General features: G+C 32.2%; 1 protein-coding gene across 1 annotated transcript in view; it reads left to right on the forward strand.

Moving 5' to 3' along the window:
- The window catches only part of LOC132543122 (leucine-rich repeat-containing protein 49-like), an 82,782-nt gene that overhangs the window by 12,067 nt on the left and 58,226 nt on the right, over positions 1 to 12,489 (forward strand). Inside the window, exons 4-8 of the mRNA XM_060206584.1 lie at positions 5,869 to 6,039; positions 8,087 to 8,128; positions 9,752 to 9,857; positions 10,782 to 10,985; positions 12,099 to 12,165. Of these exons, the coding sequence (XP_060062567.1) occupies positions 5,869 to 6,039; positions 8,087 to 8,128; positions 9,752 to 9,857; positions 10,782 to 10,985; positions 12,099 to 12,165 (590 nt within the window). The remainder of the gene's footprint in view (positions 1 to 5,868; positions 6,040 to 8,086; positions 8,129 to 9,751; positions 9,858 to 10,781; positions 10,986 to 12,098; positions 12,166 to 12,489) is intronic.

The following is a 12,489-nucleotide window of genomic DNA, read 5'->3' on the forward strand; positions in this document are numbered from 1 at the left end:
GGGCAGTTTGTATTTTAATGGTTTTGAAGATAAAATAACTTATTTCTTTGATTATTGAAAACAAAAATAAAAATTGAAAGTTGAACATTTTCAAGCAATTCCTTCTCATGGTGAGAATGTTAATAACTTAAAAAGGTGGTGAAAATTGATTTCATTGTGAGAAAGTCTATTGATATTAGTTCCAAGGTCCCCTACAGGTACTGTCAGTAAAGAGAAAATGAAGATTTCAGACACGGATTTAAAGTAATTATATCCATAGACATATAGGATTTAGGTTATGTAAGAGTATGTAATATTTTCTCTGATACCAAAACCTGATCTTTTAATTTAATGGAAATCACTTTGAAATTTCATTGTAATAGGATTAGTTTCTTTCACTGGAACATTGTTTATAAGTTTACTTTCTCTCTACGACATTTCATTGCTTCGCTAATTAAAGGGCTAGACTACCTGGCACAGGTGAAAAGATGAAAAGAAAAGAGACAAACATTTCAACAAGAAAATGTTTTTACAAGAAGAATATTTACGACTGGGATTATAAAGCAATTTAAAACTGCGGTCATTTTGCCCTGATTTTGCAAATCTCCACTTTAAACTAATCGTTATGTGTAGGCTTTAAATAGAGATTATGATAAGTAATTTAACGGAACAGACAACCCTCAGATTGCCAACGTAGGTATGCTACTCTTTAATGTTCAAGTGTGTGTAAAACACATACATCGACTGTTCTGGATTTGAGTTCTTTATTTGAAAATTTAAGGCCGACTTTTGTCTTGGAGGATTTTTCGGCAGTCAATTTTCAGAAATTGAATGGATGAGTCACTGACTCCAATGGAAAGATTACACATGTTCAAGGATTTTTGTCAAAAATGGATCCTTTTGACATATCACTGATGAAAATGTAACATTTTAGTCGAATTTTGTGATTCTGTTTTGGAGGATGTGGATTGTTCAGCAATTTATTGATTTGTATAATTTGTGTCATGATATTCATTGAGAAAGGATTTTCTGAAGAAACTTCATCACAGTCCAAAGGATAAATAAAAAAAAAATTCAATTCAACAAAAACTTGACATTTAAGGATTTTATATATATAATGACCGATGGAAAAAGATTGTCTTTTACAAATATACAAAGGAATTTTCATAAAGTTGTGATAAAGACAATTTTGATAGATTAATTCAGCCAGAAGGAACTTTTAAAAATACAATAAAGTTTTACAATATTAAAAAAAATATATATAACTGATACTGATTTAGCCTCAGGTTTTCAATTTACTGGAGTTTTTTTCAATGATAGAGTTTGTATATACATAATACCAGTTCTTTTTTCAAATGTTGTGTTGTTGCCAAGTGTTTGAGAACTTGTATATAAACCTTCATTAAAAACTGCACATGCCAGTCCACAAAGCTGTACAAATGATCACTCAATTCACTGAGTTCTATATGTTTATTGACAGCGTCTTCAGAAAAGACTTAATTGAAATTCAAACTACAGTGTTTTGTATTTGAGCAGGTTAAAGCTTTGATATGTGTTGGAGTTTTGCTTAAAAGTTTTGTAGATAGTGTATTGTATTCTACGACAAAGCAGCAACGGTTGATCATCGAATGACATAGTTTGACACACATAAACAGTACATAGCTTGTATGTTTTGGCCCAGTTTCTCAAAATTGTATGAACACAGGACTGAAAAAATATAAAAACTTGACATATTGACAGAAATTATTTCTCTGCATTCTTAAATTTTTCAAAGGATGTAACTACTGATGGATGGAATTCCGATTTCCCTTGTGGAGAATTGAATAAACAGAGTAATTACCTGGTGTTTTTTACATCAAGTGTTAAAAAGAATTTCACTGGTTATGTGGATTTTAACACACTCACATGTAGTGAAATGCTTACCTGTGTAATGAATTGAGCTTACCTTAAGGATTCTGGTTTAAGCTTCAGGCTGAGGAAAGTGAATCTTTTGGAGTCTGTGTAATGTGATCCAGTGTTTGATCACCTGTTGCTGCGAGTGTGTTTGGATAACCCACTTTCTGGATTGACTTCAGTCTGGTCCACTTGGCCATGAACATGATGGAGTGATTCACTCCTTTGGTAAATTTGTTCACTTTGAATCCCAAAATCAATTTATCGCCATAAAATCAATTTATCGGTCCAATGATGATTTAGCTGTTTTTTCTTGTAAATAAAAGTTCCTGAAAATATTGTAACATCCAATATTATAATGATTTCGCTCGATAGTACTATTGTTTAGCAGTTTACTCCTATAGCCAGTACTGTTGTGATGCAATAAATCGTTTTAAACTTCTTTCCATTTCGAGTCTGTAAGCTGCATCGTCCATAAATTGTTAGATTAAAATCCGGGAGAGATACCTTCCCAGATTGTGTTTTCTTACTGACGGAAAATCACAAATCCTTGTTGATTGATTGTCATCTGAATTATCCCTCTTATTGGCTGTTTGCCAAAATACACATCCTCAGCGATTACAGCCATTTTGTGTATATGACTGTTACAGTGTGTTTGTAAAGGTTATATTAATATTAAATGGTAATTTATAAGACCATATATACTTGGCGGATTACAAACAGGATAATATTTCACCATATTCCCTTGTGCAAATATGGAGGAGATTTGAAGTAAATAACGTTGTGTTCATATCAATTTATAAATGAAAGGCAGATAGTGGTAAGATTCTTGCTCAAGTATCAGTCAGAAGTGTGGAGAAATTTATGGAGTTATTTTGATTGTACACATTAAGGTACTCGGATGTGATCCTTTAGAATGATTATTCTTTGTATGACGGCTTATGGAGTAATTTTGGATTTGAAATATCTAATTGAAAAAGAAAGAGCACTTTATATGCCAATCAGAGAGGTATAATCAACAGAATATTGACACTTCATGCCACGTTAATTCTAATCAACAGGATATAGAATTAATGGTTACGTGTCGAAAGTGATTCCAGGATGTATTTTGAATTTGCGCCACTTATCTGACTTCCTGATGCATATGACAGTGGCAGTTTGGGGAAGACTTTTAAAATAAATTATTCACAAATCAGCATGCATTCAACTGATGTCATCATGGTTGTGACAAACCTCTATGGATTGAGTTTTGGGTGGATTATAATTTAGTCATCGTGACTGAAAGTGTGTTAATGTATTGCTGTTTTAAATCTCATTTTGATTTCTTCATATGAAACATTTAAATGCATGCTTAAAAAAAAATCAAATTACGTATTTGAATTCACACTCAAATTTCAACATACCTGAGTTAGGTGTTGTTTAATCTGCGAGCGGTGAACTTTCCCTACTCTCACTGAACGAGTCGCTTCACACTTGAATGTGATAATAAGGTGATCAAATTATTCGGATGATTCAGTTGTTGTGTTCGATATTTCAGTGGGTCACATTCACGTCATATACCTTTAATGGGATTTGGATTACTATTCTGCTCATGGATGAAATCAACAGCAATATTATTTATCTACATGACAAATGTTTAAACATTTAAAATACAGTGAAAGTTGTGCAAACCATCCTTTTGAAATATACTCAATTCATTCACTTGCGAGAGGAATTTTTTAAGTTTGAAAAATGTCAACGCTGATTTTATGACTGATTAAACTTTTTTTTTCTTTGAAAATTGTGAAAATGTGATGAAGAGTTAAGTGTTCTTGAATCATAGAATGCTAGATTATGGCACGAAGTCATATCTGATTTCAAATTCTAACATTGTCTGAGAATAATTCAAATGGATTTCAGGCGGGAAAGTGAAGATTTTTTTCTGTGAATATTCATTGGAATTATTATTGTTTGAAAAACAATGAGGTTTGAAAGAGAAAAAGACCGACCTTTAACCCTGCGACCTTCATCTGGAATGGCGTCTGCTTCCCTCCCATACTTTGTAGTATGGATGAAGCAGCCATCTTGCTTAAGTGGAGGTAATCTGCATATGATGTATTAAACTACACATAATTTATTTCTCAATGTCACACACAAGTTTTGAATTTTTACAAACTTAGTGAAATTAGTCTTTGTACGTAATTATGAATTCTGTAGGAAGGAACATTAGTGATGATGATGTTGAAAACTGAGGGAGTTTTGACTTTTAGTGATCAAACTTCAATGTTAAAGTTCAATAGCAGAAAGCCTGAATAAAAACCACAGAAATTTCTATCCCAACAGTTTTTTTCAGTAGTGATTTTTACATCTGCGATAGCTGGTACAAAATTCTAGTAAATTATCTAATAATGATGGACAGAAGATAAAGTAAAAAATGTTTATATCTAACAAAATCACAATTGATTTCTCAATTTAATCTCAACAAGCTTACGGAGAAATTCATTGAGTAGGATATTTAATTGTAACACCCTGGCCAATGTCATTATGTTTGAATTCCTTAAGAGGATTAAAAATATTCAGTCCTGTGAGATATTCTGTGTGTCAATCAGATTGAGATTGGGATCACTGAGTAAGGTCTTTGGTCCCTTTTCTTGATAGATACAGGGATAAAAAAACAGTGAAAATACTTGACACCTGTGATTGGTTCAAAAACTTTTTAGATTGCACAACTCTGGTTAAACTCTAGTGTACCTACCTGGAGATTTATTGTCTAATTTCATTTCTTTTTATTGAAAACTTAGAGAATTTGATGAAAAAAGAAGTGTCAAGTTTTGATATTTGCTTTGTGTTTGATAAATGGTGTTATTGATTGTCAATGGCTTAGTTTAAATTAGAGCATTTTATCAACTTTGATGACAGAAACAGCTTTTGTTTGTCAGTGGTAAAGAAATGTGTAGAGCTATTTCTGTTTGCTTGACTTTCGGTTACCATATATGAAGAATTTAGCAACAGGCGAAGCTTATAACAGCTAGCTTTCTCCCTGAAAATGCAGGAATTTGTGAAGAGAAACCTTGAAATAAAGTTATAGCTAATATTTATTTCCTAAAATACTGAACATGCATGTTCTACCTTAAAACAAGTGGCATATACTGTTGTCCTGCCTATCTTACTGTCATTCTGTCATAATTTTGTTCCTTTTCTGTAATAGATGGAGAAATCGAGTTTGTAGTTATATAATGAGGGATGCAAATCAAGCTCATAATTGGTAATTGGGAACTCAATCTTTCTGTAGATACAGCTTTTGAACTAGGAAAAAAAAATTCATGATTTATCACAGAAATGGGTATGACCAGAACTAGACTTACCATGTCTAACTGCAACAGAGGTTTATGAAATAAGACCACTTAAGCTTACAGGAACTTGTCCTACTGACACATCTACCTCTTCCAGAAGTATTGACCTCTGACCCCTTATCGTGATGATAATGCTTTGAGGTCAAAGCAGATGAAAAATCAATATGATAGATTTATCATTATGTACATATGTTATATGTACTCAATGGACGGAATAGCCTATAATTCGAAATATAGCCAGATTTCCTGAACACATGAAAACTTTTTCGAAAAAAAAAAAAAAAATTGGTAGAAATTAATTATATATCCTTGTCACTTGGTTTTAGAGTCTCACACTGTGTGATGGGTTTGAAATAAAAAAGTTGAAAATTTAAAAAAAAAAAAAATGGTGCCAGCTCTTTTTGCATTAAAGTTACAAGTTGTCTCTCCTGTTGCTAGTTTATTTTAAACTTCAATTAATATTGAAGTGCTAGACATATACTTTTACTCCATATGAAAATTGATAATAAGAAAGATTAATACATCTAAAAAAAGATTAATACATGCAATAACATAAATTACCCGTAATTGAGATTTCATTGATCAACGTCGGAGCTTGTAATGGTGACAGGGATAACTAAGCACACCTTCTTTAAATGGTGATGGGATCATTGTTTTGTTTCAGAAAAAGTGCCGATTCATTATAGAAGTAATAAGAAACAGATCGTGCCAGCAGCAGCCCTGGCCCACGATCTTTCCACGCCAGAGTTGCAGGATCTTGAAGAAAGTGGGCGTAGTTCCCGCTCTAGTGCTCACCTTTCTCCTAAGACTCTGAAAGCACCTGCTTTTTTACCAGGTTTGTGTTTGTTTGTCTCGGGGTTATAATGTCTGCAAATGTACGGCCATTTTTTTGTATTTTTCGTTTTGGCCTATTTCTCACCACTAATCTTACTGACACTTGTGTTTCTCTCACATTTGCATGTTGTTGTTTCATTTTTCTGGAATGTTCAATTTGTAAATAATGTTTGTACCTAATTAGTGTTAGTTTTGTTTTGTTTTGTTTTTATTTCAACTTCGAATTTCAGCTAAAAGTGGAAGAATTATTGTATGTATTTTACTGGTAATGTATGATTCAATAGCTGTGTCAGATCTAGACTTTATCAACGATGTCTAGATTTTATTGTAAAGTCTAGTCAAGTCATATGAAGTTTTGACAGCAAGATCTATATATAAAACTCTACCATTGGGTCTAGCTTCTACTGTGAGTTCCAATGCGAGGTCTGTTGACCTTGTTTATGATGTGTAGTCCAAAAACTTGAGAGTCAGTCTTCATTTGAGGTTCAGGCTTCATGTGGAGATCATTATGCACTAAGCTATGATATTGCTGGAAAACCAGAACTTATCTATAACAGCTATGCTAATGTTTGGAATCATCATGACAATTCACAATGGACAAGATATATCTCTTTGCTTCTTGTTTATCTTCATCAGTTTGAAAGTCTGTAAGTAATGAATTTGATATAGAGATTAGTCTAATGAGTACTACACCAATGTCTGGCATATCAAATTTGGGTCACTGTGACCTATATTTTTCACTTCACTGACTTGGTACTAAAAACACCATCACATTCTTTGGGTTAAAAATTGTGATTTCAGCTCTGTTTGACATCAAGACAGAATGCAAACCTTTTACTAATGTTTCCATTTTTAGAGACAAAATGATTGATAGAGACTAATTCAAATAGTTTGATTTCAGCGTTAGTTTTATACAACTCTCAGATATTGTTTATTCTTTTCCAGGTTGTGTAGTGTATGAATTGATTTTTCTAACTGTTTGATTATTTGATGCTTAGAGTCCTAAAAATGATCATATCTTTTTTTTTTAACATTTGAATTTGTTCAATAGAGGTTGTCACTGTTGACTTGTACTAATCTCAGACAAAGGTGCTCACAAATGAATAAAAGCAACTATAAAGTGAATATTTTTATACGACTGTTGAAGGATTGAAATGTCATTGTTTTTCATTGTTTCCCATCTCAAGAACTGTCTGGGGAACAAAACTCAAAGTGATTATTGACAATTTGATAAAAATTTTTTAAAAAATTGATACGATAATTGTTTTTTGGTCTTCTTATCACAATACCTATGTTCCAAGAAAGAGAACTCTTTGATTTAAAACAATAACAAATAGAAGGCTTATTGGGCATGACTGAGAAAAAACACACAAAACTTTTCCTCTAAAACCAAATACAGTTTTCATTGAAATTTAACAGTGAACTCTTGGTAAAAGTTGAAGTAGATATGCTGACTACCTTTGAACCAGAAGGTCAAAGGTCATTGCCTTCCTTACAAGTTTATTGTAATCTGTTTTAAAATCAAAATATACATAATAAGGAAATTTGTTTCTGACCGTCCAATATCTGTATTCCTTTTACATCTAAGGTATCTCCATACTGATTGCTGTATATATGGAATCTCTTACTACAAACTGCAGTGGAGAGTCCCAATTAGACTGTACCAGTTCTATTATAGATAAGAAGTATTATTTTACATTACTGCTCCAGATATTTGATAAAATCTACAAAGTTTTTCTCATCAACATTATGTCCTTAATTCCCCTTTCCTTTTGAAATGATCAGCTGCTGACTGTTAATTTCTGATAAACATGCTAAATGTCAGATGATATCATGAGAGGTACAGGGTTTCATACAGGGGACTGATCTATGGCCTAGGCTTTTATTTTGTTGTTAGAATTATGAGTTTGTCATATTTTGACTGCTCTGTACATAAAACGGTAAGTATGAAATAAAAAGATAATGTTTATGCAGATGTATATTCAATATTCAAATAACAACACAGATCTTTTTATCAATATGTTAGAATGAATGATTTAATTTTACAGGAATGAGCATGTATGGCTATGGCGACAGTAGACAGTCAGGGGGTAAAAAGTCATTTTAACTAAATCTGTAGACAATTATTATTATGGTTGTGTGGGTTTAAAATCTGAAGTAGTTTTCATTGTAGATTTTCTTCATTTGAACTTGGTCCTTTACATTTTTCATGGTGTAATACCTCTGTTTAAATTTTCCTGAAAAAAAATAAAAAACTAATGTATTATTAATTTATTTATTTTATCACGAGATCTTGTCTAATGTATTCTAAATATTAAATTGTAAAATGGAATTCAGTGGAAGAATGAATTGTCTCTTTACCTGAATCCAAATTGACATATTGATTCTTAGTTTTCATTTTAGACATTGTTTTACAAGGTTAGAATAAAGCAGTAATTTCTTTCTCATTTTCTACCTCTGTTTCTTTCATGAAATACACATATTTGTCCTAGCTACACATTTTCTTCTAAAAGCTAACAAACTTTGGATGGTACTCTTTAATTTAGAAAATGTCTGCTAATAGGGACTTTGTCACAGTTTCAAATGCACATATAACATTATTACACTTGTAGAACCTAATACTTGTACTATATGTAGTCAATATTACCAACTTTGGTTCAAAGTTCTTCTTGGCCTGGAACAAGTCCCCCAGGTTTAATTTTGTATTTACATAGTCTGAACTTTTGTTTATAATCCTTTCAGGAGTCAAATATTAAAAAAAAATTCAAATCTTAGAATTATTTACAAGTATAATCAATTTTTCTGTTTTGTCTTTCTCAAAGGTGTTTTCCGCAATCTAGGTAAATAACTTTTTAACTAACAAAACCTTGGCAGGTTTCTCTCTATTTCCCAATACTTAATAAATAAACCATGTTTTCTAACTAGTATACATTTCACATGAAACATTTGTTCAATTTTTACACCAACACAGTTTGAATTGAAAGTTTGAATACAAGACTGGAATGATGTGCTTGAAATGACAGTTTGAAGATGATCAAATGTTTAACATCATATAAAGTTCCTTGACGGTCACCTGGTTGTTTTGATAGTGTTGAATTCACTTATAACAAGTTCTTTCCTTTGAAGGAGGAAAAAAATGTTTGAATGGCTCAAATATTTTCAATGAAGTTGAATAGACTTTGTAAAAAAAAAAGAAAACAGAATATGCCCAAAAGGTCGATTATGTCATAGGTCAAGGTCAAGTCAAAATAAGAAAAGATCTGTTTATAAAGAAAGGAGAAGGTCACAGCCATTTATGAGAGAAATTATTTTTGAAGTTTCTTATTTCTTAATCCCCATTGCATTGTTAAAATAATCCTTTTTGAAATGAAAATAATAAAGAAAAAAAATGAAATTTGATGTGATGAAATTTAATTATGAATAAAAATGAGATTTTAAATGAAATAAGGACATATTTGCTTTTTATAAAGTCATTTTTTAGGAAGAGTCTGACTGCAGGTATCAAATATTACTGGTATACAACATGATAAAAATATAAGAATGATAACAACAATGTGCTGTGGAAAACATGACTGATATAATTGTCAAATGAATTATGAAGAGTATATTAAGGGATTAACACTGGTAATTATTGATCTTGATACTTTAGGCAATTATATATTTACAATTCTTTGCTTTAAGGACAGATGTTGACTCCTTGTTCTGTGTTGTAGGGGACAGAGTGATATTTGCTGAGAGTCCCTCAGCCCCTGGTATACCAGTTGTTTATAGGACGCCTGATGAAAGGTCTTCCAATCCAGACAGACTCAACCTCGACAGGTCTGTATTCATCGTAAACAGAAACATCTTGTAATTCTGGATTCTTGAGGGCTGAGGTTGAGAGAATTGGACAAATTATGTCAGAGAATATGTAATTTGAGGACTAACACTGTTATATTTTGCTGCCTAAAATTGCAATGTTTCTATCTCCATGAAATGTCGTTAGTGTTAACAATGTCAGCTTGACTTCATGCATGGAATGCAAGGTTTTCTCCGAAGACCTTTAATTTTTTTTACATATTAGAAGTCCAAGGGCTCAAACCACAATAAATTGCAAATTTTTTAAATTTTGGGAGTCCATTGTCAGATAAGGGAGTCAAAGGTTTTGAGAGTTAGGGAAAACTCTGATGGAATCTTTGATGTTTAGAATCAAAGTTGATACAGAGATACTGTACATGCTTTAGTGGTCTAGTGTTCAAATGACCCAAGCTTACATTCTGACACATTATATTGTTGTGGTCAAGAAATTTGGACAGTTTCCTAAGAGAGTCATATGTTTAGAGTCAAACAAATCTATTGGATAGTGTGATTCAAAGAAGGAAAGTTGGATTTAACATGAGTTCTCGCTGTTTTATATATAATATTATAAAGAATTAACAAGGGTATGTATTGTGAAATTTGCTGTTGCTTTCACAAGCTTAAAATTTCTTCATATAATGTTTCATTATCCTATGACATACTGATATTTCAATAGAGAAAGTTTCTTTCGTTGCATTTAAAATATACCGGGTATGTTTGCTACTGAAAAACGGAGGAGAGAGACGGATCTGAAAATTTCTTAGTGTTACTTTAGAATTACCAGTTACTTCCCTTTGACCATAAAATTGTAAAATGTGATTAACTTTATTGTGTTTTCATGGTAGAGAATATTTCTTATTATTGAAAACATTCAGGGATTAAATACTGTCTTTGTTTTATTCATAGACGAAAACTAACAGTATGTCCGATACTGGAGGGCGAGGAGCAGCTGCGGCTGCTGAATTACCAACACAACATGATCAGCAAGATCCAGCATCTCAGCTCCCTAAAGCGCCTCATCTTCCTCGACCTGTATGATAATCAGATAGAGGAGATATCTGGGCTTAGTTCACTCAAATCTCTACGGGTACTCATGTTGGGCAAAAACAAGTATGTACTCAAATCTCTACAGGTACTCATGTTGGGCAAAAACAAGTACGTACTCAAATCTCTACAGGGACTTATGTTGGGCAAAAACAAGTATGAACTCAAATCTCTACAGGTACTCATGTTGGGCAAAAACAAGTATGTACTCAAATCTCTACAGGTACTTATGTTGGGCAAAAACAAGTACGTACTCAAATCTCTACAGGGACTTATGTTGGGCAAAAACAAGTATGAACTCTGGCTGTACGGGTACTCATGTTGGGCAAAAACAAGTATGTACTCAAATCTCTACAGGTACTTATGTTGGGCAAAAACAAGTATGTACTCAAATCTCTACAGGTACTTATGTTGGGCAAAAACAAGTATGTACTCAAATCTCTACAGGTACTCATGTTGGGCAAAAACAAGTACGTACTCAAATCTCTACAGGTACTTATGTTGGGCAAAAACAAGTATGTACTCAAATCTCTACAGGTACTTATGTTGGGCAAAAACAAGTATGTACTCAAATCTCTATGGGTACTCATGTTGGGCAAAAACAAGTAAGAACTCTGGTCTGTATGGGTACTCATGTGGGGCAAAAACAAACAAGACTCAAATCTCTACAGGTACTTATGTTAGGCAAAAACAAGTAAATGCTTAAGTCTGTACTGGTAATGGGCAAAAACAATGTACTCAAATTTCTGCATGTACTCATATTGGACAAAAACAGATATGTGGAATTTAACATTTAAAATAAGTAAACCCTACCTTGGGTGGGATATTGAAGTGATTAGGTAAGAAATTTGTAGTTTATATAAAAAAAAATAGGTGTCTGTCACTGCATCTTCCTTAAGATTATAGAACAGTTTCTGGAGAATAGGTGTCTAAAGATGTTTATACGAAAATGTTTCAAAAGTACACAAATATACCTCAAACAGAAGAGAGATTCTATTCTAACAGGTTTTAAATTTTAAAGTGAGAAAAAAAAGGGGGAAAAACAAAATCTAGGATATGATATTTCTGTAGGTTGTCAAAAGGAAAAATGTTCATTGGTAACTTTCAGTAAAGTTTAGTATCAGGTCTAAGATTCTGTAGCATTATTTACTTACTGTGATAATTTTTGTTTTATTTCAGAATTAAAACAATAGAAAATTTAGAAACACTTTGTAAACTGGATGTCCTGGATTTACACGGCAATCAGGTAAGTATAACAGTTAGGATTCTCTCTCTGTTTTGATAAATGATAGATAAGAATCATTTCATTTACCCAAGACTAGAGTGAAAGTGATCTTTTCATTCACTCTGGAATTATGTATAAGTACAATATGTTGTGTAGTAATATTTTTAAAATTGTCAACCTTTAATACATAAAAATATTGCTTAAGTGTTCTAGGAAAAGTAGATCTACTTAAATTTTACTTAAATTTTTACACTTAATTGTAGAAGATTTTTATAAATCAGTCTTTCCAGAGTTTGCTCCTCAACAGGACAATCCTTTCCAATGAACACTCCATTTTATACTAAG

Source organism: Ylistrum balloti, unplaced genomic scaffold (assembly GCF_031769215.1).
Source record: "Ylistrum balloti isolate Yb309-2 unplaced genomic scaffold, AGI_CSIRO_Ybal_v1 Utg369740, whole genome shotgun sequence".
NCBI classification, from domain to species: Eukaryota; Metazoa; Mollusca; class Bivalvia; order Pectinida; family Pectinidae; genus Ylistrum; species Ylistrum balloti.